At 54.4% G+C, this 26525-nt stretch overlaps 4 protein-coding genes across 5 annotated transcripts; all 4 read left to right on the plus strand.

Moving 5' to 3' along the window:
* Nucleotides 1-2417: 2417 nt before the first annotated feature.
* On the plus strand, nucleotides 2418-6723 carry LOC142036209 (uncharacterized). Its single transcript, XM_075039332.1, has 5 exons — nucleotides 2418-2601; nucleotides 2795-2953; nucleotides 3640-3793; nucleotides 6219-6373; nucleotides 6480-6723. The coding sequence occupies exons 2-5, from the start codon at nucleotides 2813-2815 to the stop codon at nucleotides 6642-6644; spliced, it is 615 nt and encodes a 204-aa protein (XP_074895433.1). The 5' UTR covers nucleotides 2418-2601; nucleotides 2795-2812; the 3' UTR covers nucleotides 6645-6723.
* Nucleotides 6724-10150: 3427 nt separating this feature from the next.
* Nucleotides 10151-11216, plus strand: LOC142036320 (protein S100-A12-like). Its single transcript, XM_075039461.1, has 3 exons — nucleotides 10151-10291; nucleotides 10460-10616; nucleotides 10858-11216. The coding sequence occupies exons 2-3, from the start codon at nucleotides 10464-10466 to the stop codon at nucleotides 11065-11067; spliced, it is 363 nt and encodes a 120-aa protein (XP_074895562.1). The 5' UTR covers nucleotides 10151-10291; nucleotides 10460-10463; the 3' UTR covers nucleotides 11068-11216.
* Nucleotides 11217-13384: 2168 nt separating this feature from the next.
* On the plus strand, nucleotides 13385-15099 carry LOC142036321 (protein S100-A12-like). Of its 2 annotated transcripts, none has more exons than XM_075039462.1 (3): nucleotides 13385-13419; nucleotides 14200-14428; nucleotides 14834-15099. In XM_075039462.1, exons 2-3 carry the CDS (start codon nucleotides 14228-14230, stop codon nucleotides 14996-14998), a joined length of 366 nt encoding a protein of 121 aa, XP_074895563.1. In that variant the 5' UTR covers nucleotides 13385-13419; nucleotides 14200-14227; the 3' UTR covers nucleotides 14999-15099. The 2 variants fall into 2 exon arrangements, with proteins under 2 accessions (XP_074895563.1, XP_074895564.1); XM_075039463.1 differs by having other exon boundaries at nucleotides 14209-14428.
* Nucleotides 15100-18341: 3242 nt separating this feature from the next.
* On the plus strand, nucleotides 18342-20277 carry LOC142036322 (protein MRP-126-like). The gene is made up of 3 exons (XM_075039464.1): nucleotides 18342-18517; nucleotides 19098-19256; nucleotides 19936-20277. Exons 1-3 carry the CDS (start codon nucleotides 18356-18358, stop codon nucleotides 20119-20121), a joined length of 507 nt encoding a protein of 168 aa, XP_074895565.1. The 5' UTR covers nucleotides 18342-18355; the 3' UTR covers nucleotides 20122-20277.
* The last annotated feature ends 6248 nt before the right edge of the window (nucleotides 20278-26525 follow it).

A 26525-nucleotide genomic window follows, 5' to 3' on the forward strand; every position in this document is an offset into this window, starting at 1 on the left:
CACCGTAAGGTCACAGCCACCCCAACCCCAGGGTGTCTCAGGTGACCCCAATTCCCGTGCTGCATCTCGGCTCATTGCACACCCCCCCACCCGGGATGGGGAAAAGCTCCATGCCCTTGTGTGTGCCGGGGACACCCTGGGCTCCAGTGCTCAGTGGGGAGTGTGCTGCAGCCTGCCTCATGGTGCCCTGTGATGCCCACGGTGCTGGCGGGCAGCCCAAACCGGCGGCCCCGGCACTGGCTGGGGATTTTCCACTGGGAGGTGACTTGGCCCCAGGCCTGCGAGCATGGCGGTGACCCTCTGCGACCCCCACTCCCACGGCAGGGCGGATGACAGCACCTTGGAGCCAGGACTCCCATCCTTTTCCAGCCAGCCCCCCTCGCCGATGCAGGAGCATCGCTGGCTCCTGCCTGTCCCCCTGCCCGCGCAGCCCACCTTCCCCTGCCCTGCAGCATCAGGGGTCCCAGGCAAACCAGGGGTGCTCCTGTGGGAGACGGAGCAGCTGGGTAGGGCTGCGGCTGAGTCATGGTGGAGGAATCCCTCTCAGGCAAGGGCAGGGCTCGTGACTCACTCTGCTGTTTATGGGGTGACTGGGGATTGGCTGGGTGCTGCGCCTAGCTGCTCACGCGGGATCCCAGTGATCTGGTGGGATCCAGAGTAGACTCTAGGGATCTCTCCAGAAAGGACCCTCAGGGTGAGGGGGAACCAGCCCCCAACATCTCGTTTCTAGATGCAGATCAGCTGCAGTGCACAGAAACAATTCAGGATGCCCCCCCCCACCTTATGCTAACTTCCTCACAGGACCCAGGCATCCGAGCTGGGGCTCTGAGCAGTTGCAGGCCCCATGCCGGTTGAGGCAGGGTACATTATTTCCCCATCCTGGAGCTGCTTGGAGCAAACACGGGTGCATGGGGAACCCAGGAGACACGGGAGGGGCTGCTGCAGTGCACCAGTGTGCACGGGACCAGTGTGTGAGAGAAAGCATTGCACAAGCATCCATGTGGGCAGGGGGTGTTTTGTGTGTCCGTACGCTCGGCAGCTGCACCCCTGGGTGCTCCTCCTGGAAAACCCTGGGGCACTTCACACAGCACCATATGGCAGGCAGGGAGGGGGATGGTGTGGGGCTATGCAACAGGGATGGGGCTGCCAGGTTCTGCAGCTGGCCCCAATTTAGGGAACTCAAACCCACGCTCCTGTCCTCGTGTCTCCAGTGGGATCAGCTCTGGGCACCCTGTGTCAGCTGCTAACCCAGCCCTGGTGGTGCACCAGTCTCAAGGTCCCATGTGCCGCAAGGTTTGCAAGATTTCAGAAAATGCCCCAAATATGTTTTTCCCCATGGTCCTCTCTAGCTGCCAAATCTCTGGGAGAAGAAAGACACGGTTCCTCTGCAATCACCAGAGACAGAAAAGTTGGCTGTCTTTGAGATGCTCGAGGCCAGGCCACCTTGGGTTTCACCAGGTGAGGATTTACCCTGGCTCCCTCCTCCAAACCAAACAGGATTTTGTGGATGGGTGGTAATGCAAAAATAACTGGGGGTTTGCAGGAAAAAGCCAGGTGCCCTCCCTGGTAGTGGCACTCCCCCAGGAGCAGCCTCCTGCCAGGATGGCCACCACCCTGGAACAAGCCCTGGCCTCCAGCAAGTGCTCAGGGAAGGAGGGTGACAAGTACCAGCTGAGCAAGGCTGAGCTGAAGGAGCTGCCCAGCTTCATGGGGGTGAGGGTGGGGACACTGGGGACTGAGCCCCACCAGCATCCTCGCATCTCTCCCCACCACTGGGGAAGATGTGGGGGTGAGGGGAGGGCTTTCTCCTCCCTCAAACAGGTTCCCCCCACCTGCTGAAACCACCTGTTGCGGTTGATGCCTACCTGTGCCGTGGCTGGCAAGCACCATCCTTGACCCTGTTGATGCTCTGTGCCAGGAACAACTGGATAAGCGCAGCTTCTGGGTGCTGTTGAAGGACCTGAAGGACAAGGACAACGTGATGGACTTCAAGGAATATGCGGTCCTCCTGGGTTACCTCACCATGCTCTGCAATGACTTCTGCACTAAGGCTCATGGCCCTGCCAGCTGGCATTGAGCCCCAGCCCATGGCTCAAATAAAAGAACTGTCACCTCCCCAGCCCCACTGCAGAGCCTGTTCATTTGCATTGGAATCACCAGGATGGGAGTGCTTGGGACCATCTGTCTTGGGGAGACCAGGGCCACCCAGAAAGCTGGCAATGTGGGGTACAGTACAGTGATGGCTTAGTGGGGGGTAATGGGGTGGTGACCAGCTTTCTCTGGGGACCCCCAAGGGATGCCCCAGCCCTTCCCAGTCCCTGCACCCATCACTTGGCTTGTGCCTTGGTCCCCAGACTCCCCAGTAGGGCCAGCAGCTCCTCCCAGCACCCACCCACCTCCTACTAATGGGATCACACAGCTCGTTAGGCAAAAATGAGGTGCGGATGAAACTGCCAGTGTGGAGCTGCTGGGAAAGCCTGGAGGCGAGGGGGCTGCGTGGGGCATGCTGGGCAGTGCCACCCTGGCTGGGCTATAAATGCCCATTGCGCTCCAGATGCGGCACCCTGGCTCCTTGCTGTTGCCTGGTCTGCACCAACCCCGGTAAGTCTTTGCTCCCCTTCCTTGTGCATCGCTTGTTGTGCAGCTTTGCTCTCCAGCTGCAATTCATCCAGCAGTTGCTGCACCCTGAAATGCCTCCCTGAGAGGAGGATCGCAGACCAATTTGGGCGGGGGTGGGGGGGGACAGACCCCCCTGCCACTGCTCTGACCCCATCCTTGGTGCTCTGCCCTCCAGGCACGTAGGAGGCTGGCGATGGCGTGTCCCCTGGAGCAGGCGCTGGCCGTGATGGTCACCACCTTCCACAAGTACTCAGGGAAGGAAGGGGACAAATATAAACTCAGTAAGGCGGAGCTCAAGGAGCTGCTGAACAAGGAGCTGCCCATCTTTGGGAGCGTAAGTGACCATGGGGGCACATACCTTTGCATCCCCTCAGAGGTGCCCAGGTACGGGTGGGAGGTGTTGTAGGAGCAGGAGAAAACCAGCCTTGGGTCTTTCCACGTAGCATGGTGCAAACCGCACAGGGGTGAGCCGAGGTGGTCTCTGAATTTCCCCAAAGCGTGCATGATGGGTGCAGCCCACATGCAACACACTGAGATCTTGTGTTCCAGGGCAAGCCCTGAGGAGAAGGGGGGATGAGGCCAGGAGGACCCAAGCTGGAGCATGCTCAGTCTGAAAGGAAACTTGGCTTTCTTATACCCACAGAAATATTTTGATTGGCAAAGAAAAATCATGCTCCGATTTAAATTTTTTAATCCTTTTTTAATGCCCCAACTTCCCCTTCTGGCTTGTGGCTTAAATTGGGAGGAGGGAGGAGAAGTTTTTTAGCCAGACCTTTTCATGACTGAGAGGTATATTTGCTGTAGTTGTGCCAGCACACCCCAGAGCACAGGTAAGCCAGCTGCATTTCTAAAGCCCACCTCCTTCCAAAGGCAAAGAGAAAACCCTCCTTCAAGGCAGGGGGAGGGAAGCCCAGGCTTTTTACATCCTTCCTTGCAAGCAGCGGGGCTGGATGAGAAAGCACCTCTCTCATCTGTGCACCCCGAAACCGCTTACCCTCACCGTGCTCTCCCCCCTTGCAGAAACAAATGGACGAGGTGGAATTCAAGAGGCTCGTGAATGACCTGGACCACAACAAGGATAGCGAGGTGGACTTTAAGGAGTATGTCTGCTTCCTGGCCTGCATCACCATGGGCTTCAATGAGTTCTTCAAGGATGGCCCCACCAAGCAGTCCCGCAAGAAGTGACCCCCACTAACCACAGTATCACCGCGGGGCTCTCAATAAAAGCTTTTCCAAAGCCTTGGTGTGCATCAGCATGGTTTTCCGCGCCGTAGGTTAACGGACAGCTGGGTGACTCACGCCCTCCTCCAGCTTTGTGGGATTTTCCATGGTGTGACTCAGCCCCAGGAGGCATTTTTTTGAAAAGCCTGAGCAAAACAGCTCAGTGCCGCCTCTGAGCAATGTACTTGGACATTGCCCTGAACCGTCCTTGCTGGCTTGAGGAGAGGTTCAATGCATGTTTAGCTCAAAACATACAAGCTTCCCTGAGAAGAGCTTGGCTCATAGGTTGGCACAAGCTGCCCTGGGCAATGCATTTGGTTTAGGGAGAAAAAGCTGGTCTGGAGGAGCCGGACAGCAACATGCTAAGTCCATGCAAAGCACAAAAGCCAGAGTGTGTCCCCAGTCCCCACAGAGAAGAGCTGTTTCTGAGCAGCTGGAGGAGATCCTTAGACCCCTCAGACTAGCCCATGCTGGGGGACTGCATTGGAGGTCAGCCTAAGCCCCCCCCCGCCCAGGTGTACCACGGAGCCATGGGGCTGCAGACAAGCAGCAGTTTCCTGAGCACATCAGCCTGTGATACTGGCTGGAAAGCACAGGGCTCGCCTCCCCCTCCACCTCCCCATAGCCTCAGCAGCTCCTGGCAGGTCTGGGCTGGTTTGCAGAAGGTGCTGTGGCTGCTCTCCAGCTTTCCCCAGCAGCCCCAAAACCTCAGAGAAACCATCCCAGTTTCAAAAAAGCCCTTACAAAGCCTCTGCATCATTGCATGGCAGAGCAGATACCTGGCAGAGCCTGTCCCTGAGCTCCCCAAGCCCTCCTTGAGCCCCCAGGTCCTTCCAGCATCTCCCCAGCAGCCTCAAACTTTGCTCTGCCCCTTCCCAGTGCCTTTATAAAGAGCCCCAGGGAGCTTCTGCCTCCTGCCCGTAATTTACACCAGTTTGCACTTGCTAATAGGGAGACAAGGTTCAGGCTTGGGGGTTTCTTTTGCCAAAATGGTCCTTAAAGAAACCCCTGACCCGGGAAGAAGCCGTGCGGTATTTGGTGAGGTTTCACATCCCACAGGGCACCAGAGCAACCTGGAGCCGGCAGGGGGGCTTCATCCCCTGTTTTTCTCACTCTGGTCCCTGCAGCAGCGGGTGCCTTTGTCCTGAGGGGGCTCAGCCAGGCTCGGGGACACTCGGGGTATTTGTCAACCCTTGCACCACGGCGAACAGCCGGTTCGCCCCATGGTAGGGGGTTGCAAACTGCCTGCTCCTGGCTTTCCCCTGCAACTCCCTGACATGTGCTCGGGACATGCAGACACCAAAATAGCTCTCCGTTACACAATGGGGCACTGTGACGCACTGCCCTCGCAGTTAGGAAATAGAAATTGCTTGCAGTTGAGTTAAAAAACAGACCCCCCCCCCGCCCCTCCAAACCCCAGCACAACAAAGCTGTGGACAAGCCCCGCTCGGGTTTGTGCAGTTCCAGACATCCCTGGGGATGCTGCCAAAACCATTGCGTGCGACGTCTCGCCCCGCATCGGCATCACCTACCCTCACTGGCAGTGGTGGGACGGGGTGCCCACCACCCCCCTTGCTTCAGCCCTTGTCCCTAGGGATTCTCTCTCTGGACAGGTGGTCCCTGTCCAGCCCTGGGGGCACATTCTGCCCTTTCTGACACAAACCAGCCCCCTTGGCAATGCAGGAGCTGGATGGGTTGGGGGGGCCACGGCTGCTCCCAGGGTTTTCCTCTCCTCCCTTGCCAGCCAATGTCCAGACAGGCGCTGGATCGGCATTGGTGCCTTTCTATCCCGGTAGTGAGGAGGTGTCCCAGGCGGGGCTATAAATGCCATGAACTGACGCCGGCTTGCCTCCCGCCCTGCCTGTCCTCGGCTGTTTCGTTTGAGCTGTTGGTGAGTTGTATTTTTCCTACGATGCTCTGTTCCCCCTCGCCCTGTTGGCCATCCAGATGCCCTCCAGATCTCGCTGACGGTGCAGCTGCCCCAACCTGCAGCGGGGTCCCCCTACGGAGGTTTTCCCCTGGGGCTGAGCGTGAGGCTCCTGCTGCAGCGAGCTGAGCTCAAAGGCTGCATTTCACCTCTGAGGGCTGGAAAAGGACAGGTGCCCCTTCCCTGCCTGGGCTGCCTTCCCCCACGTTCTCCCCTCCGGCATGGCTTTTTTGGAGGTTGCTCAGCACCGGTACCAGATGGCAATACCCAGCCTGGCTGCTAGTGGGGGGGTGAAATTAGGGAGGAAATGGCAATGCATCCCTGTGTATGCCCGGGAGTGGGGTACCGGAGCAGGCTGTACAGTCTGGGGAAGACTGTTGGCCCCCCAGCGTGGAATTGTCTGGGGACCCTGAACTCTGGTCTCACCTGCTTGTGCTGTTGGTGCCTCCAGGATCGCTGGCATTCCCCATGGCATGTCCCTTGGAGCAGGCACTGGCCGTGATAGTCGCCACCTTCCACAAGTACTCGGGGAAGGAGGGGGACAAGTACAAGCTCAGCAAGCAGGAGCTCAAGGAGATGCTTGTGAAGGAGCTGCCCAGCTTCAGCGTAAGTGTGCGGCAGAGGGTACAACATCCCATGGGTGATGCTGGTACTCAGGGATGTGGCCCTTGATGCAAAACCCCATTTTAACCACCCTTTTGCTCCTGGGCAGAGACAAACCAATGAGGCCAGCTTACAGCAGCTCATGTGCAATCTGGACAGCAACAGCGATAGCGAGGTGGATTTCCAAGAGTACGTGACCTTCCTGGCCTGCATGGCCATGATGTGCAACGACTTCTTCCAGGACTGCCCTGACAAGATGCCACGAAGGAAGTGAGCATGGGGCACTGGCCTCAGGGCTGCATCGCTGCTCCCATGACCCTTTTGCTCTTTCAATAAAGGTTGCTTTAAACAAAGTCCTCTGCATGCTTTGCAATGAGGGGGTTTCTTCTCCCGGGGACAGGAGTGCTGTCAGACTGGGGAAGACCCCGTTTCCCTTCCACGTGCATGTTGCAGGTACCGGATGACGAGCGAGAGCATGGGTGCTACTGAGTTGGAGTTGCTCTGCCGCAGCATGGGCACCTCATTCCCTGAGCCCTTGTAAACAGCCTGCTGGGCTGATCCCCGCCGGCCACGTTAGCGTGAGTCAGTGGCAGTTGCTGCCTGGCAGCACCCTGCCCTGCAGCCCCAGTAACTGCTTCGTGGTGATGCAAGGCAAGGCAGGAGCTTTCACAGGGATTAATGCCTCCGACCAGCACTGTGATAACAGTGACGGGTAAACAACTCTTTTTTAGCCATAATTATTAAGCTGACACAGGGTCAGCCTCTGTCCCCCCACCTGCTGACCTACTGCATTGGGAAGTCACCCAGGACCCTTGTCCCTTCCCCACCCCAAGCAAATCCTTAGGAAGCAGGGTTTCAGTTGCGTTCCTGCTTGGGGTGGGGTTATGGCGTGCAGAGGAGTGACTTCCCCCATGCACCCAGCCAGCTCTCCTGGGCTGCCGGCATGGGAGGACTCTGCCCATGGCTATAAATGGAGGAGCCATGCAGCCACAGCCCTCCCTTCCCCCCACCGGAGCCCGTCCTGCTCATGTCTGTAAGTCTCCATTTCCTCCCCCTGATGCCTTTTCCCCCACACTGAAGAGCTGCGGCCAACCTGGGCTTGTGTGCTGACCTCCAGATGTGCAGCATGCGCCTTCCAGATGTGGACGTTCCCCCCTCTGCCCTGCTGGGAGCCGGACCTTCATCAGTCAGCTTGGGGCTGCTCCCAGAGGCACCGGCAAGCAGAGATGCCACAAAGGCTTCTCTTTGGCCAGCCCTGGCTTTGCCCCCCCCCCCCGCCCCCCCCCCCCCCCCCCCCGCCGCCCTCTCCACCAGCCCCCAGGCTGTGTGTGGAGGCAGCCCAGCCGGGAGCCACGTTTGGGCTGCGCCCCGTGAGTCACCCTACAGCCACCAGCCCCAGCTGATGCAACACCCTGGGGTGGCATGACAGTGAGGATGCGGGGCAGCACCCTGCTCCTTTGGGGCCAGACCCTGGGGGCTGCGCTGAGCTGGATCTGGAGCGGCTTTGCCCCCTCCTGCCCTGCTGGCACCAGGGCAAGCTAGAGGGTTGCAGAGCATCCCTTGAGGTGGAGAGGGAGCGATGCCTGAGTTGCTCCCCAATCCCTGCCCCACGGCTGGACCAGCTCCCAGCTGCCTGCTGAGCTCCCCTCTATCCCCGTGCTGCCTACAGCCATGGTGTGGACTGGACCTGGACCATAACAAAGATGAGGAAGTGAATTTCTAGGAATACATAACCTTCCTGAGGGCCCTGGCCATGATCTACAATGATGCACTGAAGGAATGCAAAATGTAGAGCTGGGCCAGCCAGTGGGGCGAGGGGCCCCAGGGGCCTTTTCTAAGGACCTTTTGTAAAGTTTTTTGTAATTTCCTATTGTAAAGTTTTGTTGCTGTGTTTGTGGTAATTTTTGAACCTGGAATAAATTAAAACCTCATGGATGGCACTGTTTTTTCTCTTGCTGGGGGTGGACGGGAGGGACTCAGCAAGGGGCTGCACCCAGTGATCATGTCGCAGCAGATGGATCCTGTTGGGTGCTGGCGATGCTCTGCCTGTTCTTCTGCCTAGGCACTGCACCCTTGGCTTTGAAGGGCTGGTTTGCCAGGAGACTGGGATTGAAGCTTATCCCCCTGCGCCCCCAAACAGAGACTGTAGGGCTTATTCCCCAAACCCCAGCTTCTGAGATCCAGTGCTCACCTGAGCATCAATATTAGGAAGGAAAAAAAAAGTATCCACCCCTCCAGGCTCAGTGAAACACCTGAGAATGTGGCTGTACCGCACCTGCATCCCAGAGGCAGGTGAAAGGGACAACCCCTACAAGCCCTTGGTCCTTTTTATGCCTGATCTGTGAATATTTGAAGCTGGCATGATGCTGTTCACAGGCATCCCTGCCTGCCTGCATCCATCCACACCCCTGTCACCGCCCTGCTGCCATGCCCTTGGGGCTGTACTGGTTCTGTCCCTGCGGCACCAACACTCCCGGCCCCGCAGCTGCACTTGGCCGCAGAGCAGATACCAACAACCCATGGCAGCTCTTGCACTGGAGCGTGGGGTGCCATGGCACAGCAGCCAGGCCCCAAGGCAGGGCATATGCTGGGAGCGTCTGGTGCGTGTGCACGTGGCTTCCGTGGCAGATTGGGTAGCAAATGGCAGCATGAGGACCCGCGGCGCATGCGTGTCTCCTCCCACCTCCCCATGTGGCACAGGCATATCTCTTCATGCCTGCCCATGTGTGTCCCATCACGTCTTGCTGACGGTGCACCCGTGCCCCACTGATCAGCCATGTGTGGGCTCCCCTTCCTGGGGAGGACATGCCCGTCTCCCTCCATCATACAATCAGTTTCTTTGTTTCACTCTTTTGCAATTTAGGCTTTTTCTGGCACCAGTTCCTCATGCTCCTGGATTAGGAGGCTGATGGGGAAATGTTTCACCACCACTGTCCTTCCCATCTCCTAAAAGCCTTAATGGCTAGCATAGGCTTTTTGCTGTGCCAGTCCCACCAAGAACAGACTTGTGGTGAAGGGCTTGGGCGTTCTTGGGCACAAGCTCCTCACCAGCCCCCCCCGACTGTCTTTCCCCCCAAGACATGCAGAGTTTAGCAGCCCGTGCCAGGCCATGGGAACACCATGGGGTCATCCATGTGACAGCATACCCCGAACAACTGGGAACAGGCAGCGATTGCCAACGACCTCGGTTATCATCAGGAAGCAATTACAGCTGCCGGGAAACACCACCTCCTAAGACTGGCAGGCAGGTTTCCGGCATGCTGGCATGCCCAGATTTGTAATGTCTTTCTTGGCTTCCTGGCTAGCCATTAAGAAATGATTCAGGAGGAACGCTGCTCATGATTTTGGAGAGGTGTCTGGGGGGTGAGATGCTTTGGCCATCCCCCAGCACCCATGCAGCACACCTCTAGTGAAATTCAACATCATCATGGCAGATACAGGACTGAGGAACCACATCTACCATTGGGAAAAACCAGCATCATCCCACTGGAAACCGTCACCCAGCACCTTTTGTGTGACCTTGAAAAATTCCTTTTCCATCATCTCTTCAAAGACCCCCAAATTCCGCATGAGTGTCCCAGCTCCTGGGAAAGCCCCTGCACCGTCACTGACCCACAATGCTGGCTCCCTGCAAATGTCTGTTTTGGTGTTTCCTTGTTTTGCCCTAACGAGTTTGGTGTGTCCCCTCCCTTGTCAACAGTGGGAGCAGCCAGTTCCTGGAGCCAGGCAAGAAATCGCCACCTGGGCGTGCTGCGTAGCCTTGCACAATTCCCAGGGTTATTGCCCTGAAGGAAATTTGAGGCTGTCACAAATCTTAGCTCAGGGAGAGTATAAAAGACACCTTGCCTCCACTGTGCTGTCACTGCTCCTCTCCTCCCGTGGACCGCCATCTGCAGAAGTCAGCCCCAGCACTGCTCATAGGTAAGTAGGTCCTTGCCAAACAGTGGTTTCAGGCCTCATGTTGCTGGAAGTGCCACGGGATAAGCCCGACCGTGCCAGGCAGCCAAAGCCTGGCTGGGGCTCCCGGAGGAGAGGGCAGTCCTTCTCCTCTGATGGGGTTTAAATGTTTTGCTGCCTGTCCCTTCCTAGCAAGATGAAAACCGACCTGGAGCTCGCCTTGGAGTGTGCCATCAACATCTACCACCAGTATGCCATAAAGTACCCCATAGATGACTACCTGAGCAAGGCTGAGTTCTCGAAGCTGCTGAAGGAGACCGCCAAACCCTTCCTCTACAACACTGTGCCGGTAAGAGCTGAGCATGGCCCAGCTCTCCTAATGCTGGTGAGAGCTTGCAGAAGGGGTGGCCTCCTTGGGGTGTGTGGGTGGTTGAGAGCCTCCCAAAGGGGAGGGAAAGTTTTTCTAGGATTTTCCTGAAACTGTGCAATCCTTGCTGGGTGAGCCTTGTGCTGTAGCTGCAGGCTGTCAGGGTGACCCTGAACCCTGCTGTGCTTCAGGCTGACTCTTTTTCATGTTTGTCCTGCTGCAGCCTAACACGTCCATCGATGACTATATAAGCAAGCTCTTTGCCAGAGCAGACCACAACCATGACGGTCGCCTGAAGTTCACCGAGTTCCTGACCACGCTGAATCTCGTAGTCATTGATGCCCACAATAGGTCCCACCAGTGTCACAGCAGCCATGACCAGCATCCAGATGACAGTCACGGCCAGGACCACGGCCATGGTCCCCACAACTGAAGCAGTTCCCAGGGTGACTGCGCCCACGGGATTGTGCTCTTCCAGCAGCATCATCCCTTCTGTTTGTCCGCAAGCACAGACAAACCTGTAACCAAAGCTTTGCTGTCTGCTTCTGCCTATGGCATTGAAATAAAATTTTCTTCTTCATGCACCAAATGCAGCTGTATTATGTGTCCTGTCATCTCCAGGGAGGATGCAATATGCATCTAGTGTGGGGCTGGGGGGGGCTTAAATGTCTATTGAACTGGAGAAGCAATGGGAAAGGAAAGGTGGCATGGGGGGACCCTGCTCCCTGCAGAGCAGGGAGCCAGGACAACAAGGCTACTGGGTTGCAGCTGAGCAGCACAGGCTGTGCAGGCTCCCCGTCCTGAAGCATATCAGACCCTGGCACGCTCCCACTGCCTTCCCAAGGCTCAGCGGGTTCCCTGCACAGGGTGGTTGGCCCCAGCACCCTTCACCTCAGTGGATGGTGGGGTGTGTAGCACCTCATCACACTGGGGAGGTTGCTGGGAAGGGGCAACCAGTGGCTGCACAAGAGCATCCTCAGCCCTGGTTCTCCTGGCCTGTCTTCGCACCAGCTCCAGGACATGCCAGGGTGAAGCACAGTCGGGGGCTGCTTCCCCAGGTGACTGCCAAGACCCTGCTCTGGACCTGGGGGTGCAGCATCCTGGGGGTACGCGCAATGCTTTTGCAACCCACAAAGCAACCAGCACTTATCTTGCAAGACCTGACACAGCAAAGAATGAGGCTGAGGGGCTCTGGAGAGTTGGTGTTAACTCTGCACAATGAAGTTGGATGTTTTTGTTAGCGTGAGGCAACAGCACCCCAGGTCACAGCACATCTACAAGCCACTGCAGGCTCCTGGGGAGCAGATACATCAGCAGAAAAGAGCTCCTTTATCTGCCAGCGACTGCACTGAGTGGGAAACTCTCAGACTCAGGAGGCTCTGACATTTCCAACATCAGCTGAAATCAGAAGCCTGTCACATGTGAAACCGAGCCACGAGAGGAAGCATGGGGCTATTGCATGGTTATTTGCACTTGATGACACAGGTGATCACTTTCTAGCTCCACAATGTTGCTACTGGTGAGGAGGCTTTGTCCCTCAGAGGCAGACGTTATTCACTGTCCTGCCAGGGCACCCAGGTTGTCAGTTGCGCATCATTTCCCTCACAGTGCTGGGCACTGGGAGCTGCCTCCCCTGCAGGTTTTGGGGAACACAGGTGTGAAAGATGGGAATTCAGAGCCCACAGGTCTGTCTGCGTGGGGACTATGCAAGTGCACAGGGCAAAAACCAGTCTCGGCTGATGCTTTGCGAGGCCAGCTGGGGAATGAGGATGCAGTTTTGGACTGTTGACAGTCCCTGATGAGTAGAGCAGGAAAACAAAAAAAGCAATAAAGTGAGTCAGGGATACCAGAATAAAACTCATGCAACAGTTCTTGATACTGCCCCTGGGACATGCAAGAAGCTTATTCAAACAGGAATGGTTACCCTTTTGTTTTTCTGTTCCTACCCTCTTCCTGGAATCTATTGTCTTATTTTTACATCTTTTTATAGTCTCTTCATTCTTCTAGTACCTGTTCTGCTAATGCAAGATGGGTGGCACAGAGGTGACTGTTACAAAACACTTGCTAGTTAATGCTCCAGCCAGTAAAGACTCTGACCTCAGATTTTCTTCTTGTTTTACGCCCAGTTTCCTCCACAAAGTTTCTGGAGCAAGAGGAAAGGTCTGGTACAAGTGACATGAAAATAGAAAGTAATGGAAAATACCCTGGAAAACAGTTTCTTAAAAGGTAGATGCTGCCTTCATCTTTGTTAGTGTTCAACCAGTTAGTATGATAGAAAACAGAGAGATCACATTAAAAACAATGAAGGGACAAAGTTATCCACATCTCTCTGAAACAGCCCATCTTTATTCTACATTGGCATGAGAGCGCATAAAATTTTCAGCACGTTGCAGAACTTGCAAAGTTTTGGCAATTTCTGCCAAGACGGACCTGCCCTTTATGCTCACGTTGAGGGGTGATGGTACATCCAGTGTTTTTCCCATTCTTTGCTCAGCATGCAAGCAGCTCAGCCCTGTCAGAGGTGATGGTGGGGTGGAAGGGCAGCATTTCCAAAGCCCGGTGGGTGTAACCGGGAACTATGTGCAGAGGTATGAGATGGGGAGGGGTTCAGAAGTTCCCACCTTGCAATTTCCAGGTACGGGAAATCCTAACTCAAGCTCTTGCTTGCAGCAGGTGTGTCAGAATCTCTGATGAAAGAGGATCTCAGACATGTATAAAAGGGCTGCCCAGGCTCTTGGATCACTGCAACAGACCCATCATCTGCAAACCTTCCTTGGAGACAAGGGTAAGTAACACTGCAATGGTTCTTGCAGGAAATAAGATGAGGGAGAAGCAATTTTGAATATGGCACTTCATGCCCTATGCCTGTTTTATTCCAGGGTGATGCTTTCTACTTGGGGCAGGGTAGGAGGCTGGTTTTGATGGCAATACAGGTATAAATTAAGGGCATTTCTGTGCCATCTTTACTGGAGCTGTAATTGTTTCCACTGGCAAGGAGAGAGCCCTTTGCAGGTGTCACCTGCATGGTGGCACCCACCTGAGAACAGGCTCTCTGTGCTCAATGTCTGCAGTGAAAAGGGTTTCCCACCCAAAGAGGAGAGGGAGATTCACAGAGAGAGGAGGAGGTCAGGGAGAGGCTGCAATGGAGCCCATACCTGAACTGTGCTCCCTGACTTAAAGCCATCCTTGCCGTCAGTGGCATGGTACAGATACGTGACTACAGCCTGATGGGTTTGTCTAACTTACCTGACAAATGCCTCCAGGTCAGTAAGAACAAACTGCTTCTTGGGTGAAGATAAAATTGGAGACAGTTGGACAGTGCTGTAAAACAGTGATATTCCTGAAACCACTTATTACCTGCTTGGCGCCGAGGAGCCACCAACTGCTCCCAGGCATGCTGGGTGCTACTGGCTTGCTCAGCCCTGGTGAGATGGTACAGATCTGCTGCTAGGCTGGGGAGGTGCCATGCAACCCCTCTTTGGGGTGCCTGGGGTGGGGGCCAAGAGCATGGTGCGGGGTGCCTGGTTTTTGATGTATCTCATGGCTTTGAGGTTTCTCCTTGCAGTTTCTGTAGGAACCTCAAGAGCTCAGCCATGTCTGCAAGCACCCAGAGCACAGCCACCCTTCTTGAGACTCGGAAGTTCCCTGGAAACTGCACACTGGAGATGGCCCTGAAAACCATTGTGGATGTCTACCACCGTTACAGCATCCGGGAGGGCCAGCTTGATCTCCTCAACTTCAATGACTTCAAGACACTGCTGACTGAGCAGGCACCGACCTTCCTGCAAGCTTGTGTGAGTGCCTCATGAGCTGTGTTGTGCTCCCTGGAGGGGTTGTGGCAGGGATGAGGCTGAGGTTGGATGTTCCTGTGGGAATAGGGTGCAGACCCCACCATGGCTGTGGTCCACAGAGTGGGTTTCTGTGATCAGACCCAGCTTGTTCATGTACTGCGGGGCCACCCGTGGTCATCCCTCCTGCCACTGCAGGGGTATGGAGCAGCCAAAGGAGCTTGGGACAAGAGCCTATCCATCTGGGGTTTTAACTAGGGGCTGACTGCAAGGTAGGAGAGGGTCACAATGATCCTGTGGCTTCCAAACATTTTCCAGGGCATGCAAGAATAAAACTGGCTCGGTATCCACCAGTGGGTGTGCAGCCCAGGGAGGAGCCATGCTAACACATGTCCTGTCCCCCAATTTCAGGGCAGGAACAAACATGAATACCTGAGGGAACTCTTTGAAGAGACAGACTTAAATAAGGACAGTGAGCTGACTTTTGAGGAGTTCACCATCGTCTTGGCCAAGCTGACCGATGATGCCCATCACATCATCCACCGGGATGACCGCTGTATACCAGACAAGGATTGAGTCTCAGTGCATGACCCATGTAAAACTCAGAAGGGGTTGCTTGTAGGAATTGTGCTCTGTCTGCTTTCTGTCTGCTTGGATCAGTCATGCTTGTGAGACAATAAAGCATCACTTGAAGTTCACTGAGTCCTTCCTATCCCATCTTACGGATGGGGAGGGTGGGCACCAGCTGCAGCAAATGCATGGTCCTGCTGGAGCTGTGGGATAAAGGCTTGCCTAAATGAGGCACCCCAAAAACCCCAAAAGGAAGAGGCTTATGATCGAGATGTGGTGAGTGGGAGAGAGCTGTATTGCTCAGTGTCTGGTCCAAGCTGAGAGGACTGGACTGATGGGCTTGGAAGGTATTAATGACCAGAAGACCAACGCAAGGCATTGCCATCAACTGCAATGTATTGCAGTTGTATTAGATGTTTTCCCTGTCAGAGGAATTTTTCTGCATAGACTGAGAAGAGCTGACCCAGCCTAGCTTGGGGAAGCACTTCCTATTTTGCCCATCCTCATCCAGCTTTTTCACCTTGGCCATGCCAAGTGTGTTCTCTGGATGCAGAATCACCTGTGAGCAGGAAAAAATGCATTAATACCCATGACAACAGCAGTTTACAACAGAACACAGCCTTTACCACAAGAACAAGCCAGGGTGCTCTTAGTAACTTCCATGTGTATTTTTTTTCCTATCTATATATATAGCTTCTAGTTTGTGGGAAATTCTGAGATTTAAAATTTTATCCCTAAATCCCAATGAAAACTCAAATTTCAGATATTTCCCACGCAGACAAGTCATCTGGAGTGCTCCCTCCCAGCCCTGCTGAATCACATGCTATCCAGCCAAGGTGAAAAGCCCAGATGGTTTCCATCTCAGAGTTTTCCACCAGTAAAATATTCTCACCAAAACCCTCATGGGCTCCAGCAGGGCACAAAGATCTTGTCCCTGTCTGAGCCATCTGGAAGATGTCTTTCAGCACCAACAAACTGTTTCTGGGTACTAAATACACTGTAATACAGCTCTTTACCAAACGCTCAGGTACCACCTCCCCATGGGGCTGAGCAGGTAGGTGCCCCAGCACAAGCAAGAGCAACACTTTGCATGTTGCAGCACAAGCAGGAAGGTCAAGTGCAATGGCCAGATCCAGCCCTGCAATCTGCCAAAGCTACAGGCAGGCTTAGAGAGGGTTCAGAACCCTACAGCAGTTGTGCTGTGCCTGGGCAGGCAGCAGAGCTGGGGTTCAGCTCCCTTTGGGCTGGACCAAGGTGGTGCCTGCCAAGCAGCTGAGTTTATAGCTGTTTGATATGGATAAGACATATGTGAATGCTTTTTGGCTCAAGCTAAAGAACTGGGAAATCCTTACCCTTGTGGCATCGGGATGGGAAAACCTCTAGGCTGCCCCAGCTCCCATGGTGGCTGCTCCTGCCAGGTGGCAGCTGGAGCATCGCTGGTCTGATGATGCTCAAAGGTGCTCAGGAGCTAGGGCTCAGAGTTTGTCCCCTGGCTCCCCCAAGCTAAAACCACATCTTGCAACCAGAACATATGTTCTGTCCTGATCTGGACTAAAACCTGCTGTGAAACACAGCAAACCGCATAGTGACAAACCCTGCCATGCCCTCTTCCCGCATCAGTCAGCCACTTGCCTGTAAACATGTATTTTGAAAGAGTTTTGCAACCATTGTCAAGCATGGGGTGCCCCGCCAGGGCTCAGGTCCTCAGGGCACAACCAACCTCAAACCAGACCTTTTGCTTGCCATGGCTATTGGGCTGCTTGCGTGCCACCTGATACCTGCTTCCCACTCCTTCGCCTCTGCAGCTCCAGCAAGCAGGGGCTTGCTCAATCGCAGTGGCCTTGGGGCCAGGATTGCAGCTTGCTGCAGCCACCTTGGCATGGCTTACAAGCACAGCTGGACAGGGAGGCTCCCTCTGCAAGAAGACCTGCAGAGCCAGGCAAAAAGTTGTACTAGTACATGTTCCTGTGACCCTAAGCAATACACAGGCTCCCTGGTCACTTTAGTGATTGCACTGGCATTTAAAAATTAAATACCTGGGGTCTCATCCCGGCTGCCTGGTGGGCACATCTGAGGGTCCTAGCCACATCCCTCTTTGGAAATCCCTGGCCACAACTCACACCTTGTAACCCATCCTTGCTCTTCCCCACCTCCAGGATGATAAAATGACCAAAAGTATGGTTTCCTGAAATTGCTGCAAAATTCTGCAACTGAGCAGATGGTCCCTGACACCCTGTTGTGAAATGCTCCAGCCTTTCTCCAGCTGTTTTGTGCATCAAAGCACTCCTGTTGTGAAATGCAGTGCACCCCCACCAGTGAAGGCAGGAGTCCCAGTGGCCACTGTGTGTGGACTGGGGCTGCATCCCTGAGCAGCTGCCTGCACAGTGCTGCTCCGTGTCAGCTCATCTGGAGGTCCTGGAGCTTGCCCCAGGCCTGTCCATGGCCATGTTTTGGCCTCCACTTTGTGTCTGAGATTAGTGTCATGTTTGGCAGGTTAAACAAACCCCCAAACAAGTCAGTTGAATCAGCAGGCAGAGCATTTTAATGAAGAAGCACTGGACAATCTTGTTTTGCTCCTCATCTTAGCTGCTCTGAGGCAAAGCACCTGTGCTGGCTCTCTGCAACACTGAGAAACAACAACAAAAAGCAGCGACAAAGTGAGGATACAGTCCTAAAAATTAAAACCACACCTTTCAGCCACACCTGGTCTCCCCAGCTCAGAGCATACCTTGCGTGGGGAGAAACCACCCTTGGCATTGGCTGTTACTAACCTGAGGAGATGAAATGAAGTTCCGGGAGCCCCGCCAGGTTGGGAACCCACCCTGTATTATTTGTCTTCCATAAAAAGCTGCTTGCTGGAGGCAGGGGTTGGTCCCCCAGCACTGCGGCACTGCCCTCAGCACCACCTCTGTCCCTGTGTCATGAAGGCAACCCTGGCCATGCTGTCAGTGCTGGGCTGCGTGAAGCAATTACACAGTGGGATGCCTTTGGGTGCACTGGACCATGCAGTGCTTGTGTGCACCAGGCCTGCAAGGGTGGGGATGCTACAGGGCCAAGCAGTGTTGGCTCATTGGAGAAGGGCAGGCATGATGCTGTGGGTCCCCTTTGTCTTGCAGCATGAAGACATCTCTATAAATGAGAGTAAAACAGGTGAAATTGAAGCAGCAAAGGGGAATGGACTTCCACTGAGAGCTGGAGAATTTCAGCCCCAATTACCAGGTGGAGGGGTGAAGGGGACCCAGCTGCAGGGACACAGCTATGCCCTGACCACCTCCTGCCACCCAGCCAGAGTACATGACACACCGACCTTACGGGAAAAGCCACAGACACCCCTTTTAAGGAACTACCCTGGAGCCTTAAGCAATGTACAAGTATGTAATGAAGATGGACTGGAATTGGGTGAAACAGACATTTCACAACAGCTGGAGGGGCACAGGCGGATGGTCAGGCTATAAGAGATGCCGTGCTTGGGACCAGCCCCGCTCCAGCCTGAGGGGATCTCACTACTTTGTCAAGATGAGCAAGGCAAGTCTAATGTGACATGGGCATTTAAGGTCTTCATGTTCTTTTCCAGGTGCTGGCTGGGCCATTGGAGGTGCAAGAACCCTTAGGGAGCCTCTCCTCACCATGTGAGCTGCCATCAGTTGCTGGCAGAGGATAACCATCTCCACTCAGGCTCACCTGAGCACAACCCACAAGGAGAGATGTCTCCTCCTGGAAGAGCACAGTCCAACCACTGAAGGGGCTTCTGGACATCAGATCTCGTACTCTGTATCTCTACAGAGGTTTTTGCAGTGCCACCAGCTATTTTGGGAGCACATTTGGAGGGGGGGGAATCAATTCTCAGTTATTGTCTGTAGTTGCACATCCCAGAGCAGAACCAGGCAAAGGCTGCAACACCCTTCAGTCTCCTTTGGCTTGTAGATAAGAGAAAACTCAAAACAAACAGCTCAAATATATCCCCCAAAAGAATGACTGAACAAAACCAGATTGCATCCTCATCTGGTGTGAAGCAGGTGGCTGTAGCAGAGCCTCACTGGTTTACATCAGACTTGCTCATCTATTGTGGCTCCTGACATTATATAGTGTAATGGTTTCTCTTCAGACCTCCCAGATCCAGGAACCGCTCTCTGAGCTGGAGAAGGCCATGGATGTCATCATTGATGTCTTCCACCAGTACTCAAGGCGGGAAGAGGACAGAGACACCCTGACCAAGAAGGAGCTGAAGCTCCTGATTGAGAAGCAGCTTGTGAACTATCTCAAGGTGAGTGGAGTCAAAGCAGGGTTTCTTGTGGCCCACATGGGGAGGTAGTTGGGCTGGACCCCATTGCCTGAGTATCTCTGGGACCTGGATTCCCCCCCTTCCTACTCTGCTCTCCTGCCCCAACACCTTCTGCCCAGACTCTCCCTGTCTGACTGCCACTTTCCAAACATGCTCTGTAGACAGATGAAGGAAACCCACACAGGTCTGAGTGAACCTGCAGCCAGCTATTTACCCTCATCACCTTACCTGCAAAAATCAGGGTCATATTGCCTGAGAGTTCCTTTGCCATCTAGGAGCAATGATGTCAGAAATATCAGCCAAAAAGTCAATTTTTTTTTTTTTTTTTGTAACTCACTTTGCTAAAGCAGAAAGTAAAGCTTTTTTAATCCAACACGCTAAAGGAGAGGTTTGTGGCTGACCTAACACTGCTGCCTTCATCGGTCTCCACATTGCATGGTGTCCTTGCAGTGATGCTAGCTTGTTGCCCTCTGATTGCTTGATTGCTGCAGGTGAATCATTGCTGTACCCAAAGCAATCGGTGATGATGACACAAGGATGAAATCACTCATAACACCTGGCTATTGGGGACCTGGCACACATGAGGGTCCCAGCGAGGCCGGGGAGAGGCTTGAGCCATGGATGACAGGACTTTGCCCTCACCCTGTCCCTTCCTTTGCAGCATGTGAAAAACAAGGCCACCATTGATGAAATCATGAAGGACCTTGACATCAACAAGGATGCACAGATCAGCTTCGGCGAGGTGATGTTGCTGATTGTCCGTGTTACCATTGCCACCCACGAACACCTCCACGATGTTGAGGACCAGCAGCAGCAACACAAACACCAGCACCAACACCACCACTGAGGTGGGCTGTGGTCCCAGGCCGAAGGCACCCATGCAGTGCTTGCAGCCCCTGGCTTTCTCCTCTCCATCCCTCTCCACCCACCTCCCTCTTTTCCTTCCTTCAAGTTTGATGGTTTTGCTGCCAAATAAAGATTTGCCCTGAGGCTGTCAAAACTCTTTTGTGTGTCTGCACGAGTTTTCCTCAAAGCAAGTCCTGCACCATGCTGTCTCTCCCAGCATGACTTTAAACCAGGCAAATCCACCTTGGAGACAGGCTGCAGGTTCTCAGGGGCAAGGTGAACGCCTGGGGAGAGCAGGGTTCACTGCAGTGGGTGCTCACAATACTCGTATTAAAATGTGCTCCATAGGTGAGGGAAGGCAGTATAATTTGACAGGCCTTTGCATTTCCAACTAGAAAAAAACCCAACATTTTGGCCTGAAAACACTCTGCATGTCTCCTAGGACTGACCTGTGGTGGTAGGCAAGAGCTGGAAGAAAGGATGGGGATGGATGAGCACTCTTTTCTGGATGAGCATGCTTTTTAGGGCACTTCTGCTCTGCAGGGCCCTGACATGGGGCTGGAAGAGGGCTGGGGGTGGATGCATTTAGTTTTAGTGCTACAGCCAGCAGTGAGGTCTGGCTGCTGGGTTTCGTGTGGAGAAGACCTGAGAACAATCCCAACTCCTCACTCAGAGCATCCCATCTTTGCACTGAGGAGGTGTCTGTTATTAATAGCTGCTTTCCAGAGTGGATGGCTGGAAATCCCTATGATGCTGCTGAGCAGCCTCCTTTCATGCATACTTAGAACCTGGGTACTGATTTGCAAATGCCTTTTAGAGGGGGGAAAAAAGGAACAGTTGTGATTTCCTAAGGGTGAGTCAAAGCCCTGAAATCGCCCTGCTCTGTGAAGGAACCTGCCACAAGCTTCCCCAATCCAGCAGCACTGAAGCAAGCCCTCTGGTTAACACAAGACTGCCACAAGTTTGCTTCACCACTGCTGGCTGGGTTGCTTCAGCTTCCTTTGGAGTCAATTTTGACATCTGAAGTGTCAAACACCTTCTTACAAGGTAAAATCCGCTGCAGGGACCAGAGTCCACTCAGCTCTGCCTGAGCCTGCACAGGGTGGCAGGTCCCTTCTGGAGCCAGATCCTGCACCCAGCACTCAATCCTGCACCCCAAAATGGGTCATGCACCCCATCCTACAGCAGTTTAGGGTCTCTGGAGCAGGTAAGAGGCCCATACCCAAGGGAGAGAGTGGAGCTGGTTCACCGCCATCATCCTGCTGGGGCAGTAGCAGATCACCTCCAAGAACCAAGCTGTCCCCAGGGCTGGCCCATAAGGACATGCCCAGCTTTCAGGACAAGGGTGGTTCAGGTCCCATTTGCAGCAGATCAGCTCTTCAGGAGCTCAGCACTCTGCTGGTCAGTGGTCAGCCCTTCTGTTCTTCGCAGCAGACGGGTCTCCCTGTGCAGGGGCCAAGCACACAAATCTTGGTGCTGGGGGCACCCACAAACCACCCTGGGACCTTCCCCCAGGATCCAGGCAGCAACCAGCTTTGAAGCTCACGGTGCTGATGCAACAGGATATTTGCCAACACAGCGGGACTTTATGCTCCCCTGAAACCCAGGGTGCAGGACTCCTGTTGTGTCACCTGCTGGGGCTGTTGGACCATCACACCGGAGGTGGCAAAGAGTGAGCCACCACACACCCTGAGCACAGCAGGACCCAGATACCAACACAGGGCTACAAGCAAGAAAAAGCTATCGGTGGGTCCTCCCGTAATAGCAGAGTGGTCTCCAAATCTATACACATCCTTTCATCCCAACAGAGCTCACAGCTCCCTGAACAGAGGGGACACCAAAGCATCACAAGTAAGAAGGTGTTGGTGTCCTGGTTTCAGCTGGGATAGAGTTAACTGTCTTCCTAGTAGCTGGTACAGTGCTATGTTTTGAGTTCGGTATGCAAAGAATGTTGATAACACTGATGTTTTCAGTTGTTGCTAAGTAGTGTTTAGACTACAGTCAAGGATTTTTCAGATTCTCATGCCTAGCCAGCGAGAAAGCTGGGGGGGCACAAGAAGTTGGCACAGGACACAGCCAGGGCACCTGACCCAAACTGGCCAACGGTGTGTTCCATACCATGGGATGCCCCATCCAGTTTAGGAACTGGGAAGTGGGGGAGGGGAATCGCCGCTCGGAGACTGGCTGGGGGTTGGTTGGCGGGTGGTAAGCAATTGCACTGCGCATCATTTGTACATTCCAATCCTTTCATTATTGCTGTTGTCATTTTATTAGTGTTATCTTTACCATTATTAGTTTCTTCTTTTCTGTTCTGTTAAACCATTCTTATCTCAACCCACGAGTTTTACTTCTTTTTCCCGATTTTCTCCCCCATCCCACTGGATGGGGGGGAGTGAGTGAGAGGCTGCATGGTGCTTAGTTGCTGGCTGGGGTTAAACCACGACAGTTGGATACACCCCAACTGCGCTGTATCCTGTGCTGCAGAAGAATTGCTCACTCAGGCTGATGGGCAAGGTGCTCTGCTGCCCACAGCCATGCTGCCCGTTTGGGGATGGCACCTGGGTTCCTGCAGCCTTGCTGCCCCAGGAGCACTTCACCAGCAGCACGAAGCAGGGGCGGGGGGAGGGGGGCAGCTCACAGCCCCACCTGCCTTCATCCCCAGGTTATAAGGCAGGATTCGACCTCTGCAAGCTGAGGACCAGGCTCCTGCTGCCACCTGGTGGCATGTGCCACCGAGGCTGTTGGAGTGGCCACCACCCCCAGAGCAACATGGGGAGCCCATGGTCCTGCCCAGCTTCCCAGGATTGCACCTCAGGGACACAGCGGCTGAGCCCATCAATCGCAGGCAGAGCCCCATCCTGTGACTCCCCTGTTCATCACACCCCCTACTTCGACCCCACCAATGCTCTTTACAATAAGTAGGATTATACTGATTTATGTGTCAGAAACAAAAACACGCACTGATTTGCAAACACCCAAAACTCCTCTCTCGCACGCACCTGCTGAAGCCACCACACAGTTTTGCTGGTAAGGCCTCCTTTCTTTCTCAACACTACCACATCAACTCTTCTTACCTGTGTCCTATGGGGAGAAGGAGAAGGGAAAAGCACTGTGGTTCCTCCAGTGTACAGCTCAAAGCATCAGGCAAGTGGTGGATGCAGATAAATACTAAATCCTCCTCCTTTCCCTGTTTGGGGGAGCTTGTACCCCACATCCCTCTCCCTGAGCTTTGCCCAAGTGGGGTGCAATGCCATCAGCTTGCATTTGTACCCTGCCAGGGGTCCCAGCCTAGCCCCTGCCTAAGGACTATGTCTTCCCCAACTGCCATCCTGTCCTGTCCCATCAAAATAGCTTTGGGGTGGCCCTGCCAGCTCCTCACACTGCTGACCCCCTCCCAAAGCTCCCAGACTTGAGAAAAAGGGCTAAAGTCTCCAGGGCTGGGCTTTATGAACAGCTCTGCAATGAGGGGATGTAATCCAACTGGGGCTGAGCTGTGCCTCCCAGCTGTGACCTAGCCCAGCCCCAGCATCCCCATCATGCCTGGTCCCCCTGCCCACCACGGACCCCCTCCACCCACTGTTGACCTCCTCCACCTGCTGAAGACCCCCTTCACACCCCACAGACCCCTCCACGTGGAGTCAGTGGCCCAGTGGCTGACAAAGGAAGGGTTGTGCAATGCCCAGCGCTGTGGCAACTGGGGACTTTGATGCACTGTGCGCGTTGCGTTTGTTATCAGTCTAGACATGCCAATAGGGATGAGCCACCATGAGGTAAAACTGGTCGGTCCTGGGGTGTCGGTGAGGCATGTGGCCAGGAGCTGACCCGTCGTCATGGGCAAGCCTATGCCTGGAGCCCAGCAAAGCCAGCCTGACGCTGCTGTGGATGAGGATGTGCTGCCACAGGATGGCACCGTAGTAGCAGCAGGCTCGGAGGGAGTAGCTGGCAGAAGGGACTGGCTCAGAGTGATTCAGAGCAATTTTCCTCCTAATTCCCCTCATTCCCCAGGGGGAACGTGTGCTAATCAGAACGGCAGTGGTGGAGGGAGGAGTACAGTGGTTGTAGGTGCCATTGCCATGTGTTGCCCTCCCATCCTCCTCCACAAGTGCTTCCTGCCTGGTGCAGTGGCTTCCGCATGGCCATGCCTGGCCACCCCGCGGCATCCCCGGTCCTGGGGTCCTTCCCACATGCACCGTCCCCGTGGCAGAGAGATGCTCATCCAAGATAGTTCATACAGAGGTGGGGATCCGCCAACATAAAGCCTTAAACCCTGAGCACTCGGCCATCGGCATGACTCCAGCCCATGAGAAAACACTCCTTTGGCTGCGTCTTCATCAAGGGCATGGCTGGGAGCAGCAGGCGCTCCAGCTTGTGGGAGAAATGTTGTGGGGATGTTGGTTTCTCTGTGGAGTTTGTGCTAAGCAACCTGGCAAGGCTGCACCCCAAAAAGTTGCAGGGTAAATTGTGCTGCTGTCTGTGCCCAGTTGCCTGGCCATCCCCAATATAGCCCTGAAGCAAGTCCCCCAGGGCTGGGGCTCTCCCAAAAGCTCCAGCTCCAGGGGACCATAAGCTGTGAGAGCAGCCCCTGGGCTGATCTGGCTTCCACCAAAAGCATCCGTGTGCTGGGCAGCCCTTGCTGCAGAGGGCCTGCAGTGACTTGCTGCCTCTTGCCTCACTGTGCCAGGGTAAAATTTAGCTCTAGACCATGGTCTGCATCTCGTTTACAACCCACTTAATTGCTGAGATGTCTTGTGCCGCGCTGGCGGTGTCAGCAGTGGTACGTGGGTGGCACAGGTTGGCTCCAGCAACCCCTCCTCTCCCAAACACGCTGCTATGAACCCGGCCCTGCAAATGCTGCCTGGGAAGGCTGATGTAGAGTGTGATCTCATCTGGCTTTGTACCGTATCTGGCAATCTTGGGACAGTGCCTGAGCCCTTAATGAAAGCTGGCACACCCTTCATAGCAGGCAAGGCTTGTTACACCCCCTTTCCAGGTAAGCAAACCTGGGGTCATTGACTTCTCTGAGACCACACAGAGAACAGGCCAAGAGCCAGGCATCCTGCCCTGGCTGCCTCGCCGCAGCATCCCCACAGCCCCTGTGCTTTGTTCTTCCCCCGGGACCCCTGGGGCAGCCTGGCCTCATGCACAGCTTGATGTGCTCCATTGCGGCTGAAATGCAGCTTGGCCCTATGCACAACTCAGTTTGCTCCATCGGGGTTGAAATGCAGCCTGGCACTGAGGCCATACTGCTGGGATGGGTGGTGGCTGTCCCTGTCCCATTGAGTTGTATAGTAAGTGACTCTCCCACAGGAGGGAGCTCGTGTCCCTGTTGGTCATGGCCACCGAGGGCTGGCGTCACTGGGGGTGTCACTCTTTGGAGCAGGCTGCCCTGTTTGAAAAGCAGCTTGGTGCTCTTTCTCCTTTCTTGTGGAAGAAACCACAGCTCTGCTGCTGTTGTCCAAGCTGGGCAAATGTGAATGTAGTCTAGGCCCAGTGGCAGCCTACATGAGACATAAGGGACAGCCTCAAAAATTAGATTAAAACCATGTTTTCTGCAGGAAGTTTTTTTGTCTCTGACATTTTTAAAGCTTTGGCATTGCAAAGCCCCATGAACTCACAAATCACCTTGACTGTACAGGAAAAAACCTTTTTGGGGAAGCTAAATGCAAACTTTCATATGTGAAGAGAACATCTGGTTAGCTTTTTTTTCTGATCCAAGGAGATGTCTCCAGTGCAAACCCCTGTGCAAAACCCTGCACTCCCCCCTCAGGTCCCTAAACAATGCCCATGGAGAGCAGAGCTGCACGCTGACCTACATACATCTCTCCCAGGTGTGCTGGTAAACATCCTCCCCGGGGAGGGATAATGAGGGAGGCTCCCTGGAAAGTGCAGCAATGCAGAGAAGCAGCCAGAGAACAGGATTGACCGGAAGAAATCCTCACCCTCCACCCACTCCCCCGCAGCCTGCAAGGAGCTTGCACAGAGCTGCTCCCACCAGTCCGATCTGCGCCCGTCGGCTGGTTGATGCAGGTGAGCAGGGTGAGTCTCCACCATTTCTTTTTGTACTTGAAATCAGCTTTTCTATTTTCAGGGCCAATTTGCAACCTGTCCTTCCCAGGAGGACTTGGGGCAGCAGGGACTAAAGACACAAGCACAGGACTAGGTGCCCAGACTCCCTCCGCCCAGCCCCAAGTGCAGTGCATGTGTAGACACAGCACTTTCCTTAGTTGCAAGAGCTGATTCATTCAACCCAACAAGTGCCTGAGATGGCTACAGGGAACCCTGTCCTTTTAATTTAAGCAGGGAATGGGAAAGTGGAGAAATGAAGTGAATTAAGGTGAAAGTTGCGAAAGTAGCCAGGGCGGTGGGCAGCCCAGCTTTTAGCATCCAGCAAAGGGAGGTTTCTTT

Source organism: Buteo buteo, chromosome 11 (assembly GCF_964188355.1).
Source record: "Buteo buteo chromosome 11, bButBut1.hap1.1, whole genome shotgun sequence".
In the NCBI taxonomy this organism is placed as follows: domain Eukaryota; kingdom Metazoa; phylum Chordata; class Aves; order Accipitriformes; family Accipitridae; genus Buteo; species Buteo buteo.

Bases quoted from the DNA above. Each gene is read 5' to 3' on its own strand.
- LOC142036209 (XM_075039332.1), top strand. From the start codon at position 2,813: ATGGCGTGTCCCCTGGAGCAGGCGCTGGCCGTGATGGTCACCACCTTC. The intron at 3,794-6,218 runs GCAAGAAGTGAC...TGGTGCCTCCAG, and splicing joins TGGCCCCACCAAGCAGTCCC to GATCGCTGGCATTCCCCATG. The intron at 6,374-6,479 runs GTAAGTGTGCGG...GCTCCTGGGCAG, and splicing joins AGGAGCTGCCCAGCTTCAGC to AGACAAACCAATGAGGCCAG.
- LOC142036320 (XM_075039461.1), top strand. From the start codon at position 10,464: ATGAAAACCGACCTGGAGCTCGCCTTGGAGTGTGCCATCAACATCTAC. The intron at 10,617-10,857 runs GTAAGAGCTGAG...GTCCTGCTGCAG, and splicing joins TCCTCTACAACACTGTGCCG to CCTAACACGTCCATCGATGA.
- LOC142036321 (XM_075039462.1), top strand. From the start codon at position 14,228: ATGTCTGCAAGCACCCAGAGCACAGCCACCCTTCTTGAGACTCGGAAG. The intron at 14,429-14,833 runs GTGAGTGCCTCA...CCCCAATTTCAG, and splicing joins CGACCTTCCTGCAAGCTTGT to GGCAGGAACAAACATGAATA.
- LOC142036322 (XM_075039464.1), top strand. From the start codon at position 18,356: ATGTACAAGTATGTAATGAAGATGGACTGGAATTGGGTGAAACAGACA. The intron at 18,518-19,097 runs GCAAGTCTAATG...GTTTCTCTTCAG, and splicing joins ACTTTGTCAAGATGAGCAAG to ACCTCCCAGATCCAGGAACC. The intron at 19,257-19,935 runs GTGAGTGGAGTC...CTTCCTTTGCAG, and splicing joins AGCTTGTGAACTATCTCAAG to CATGTGAAAAACAAGGCCAC.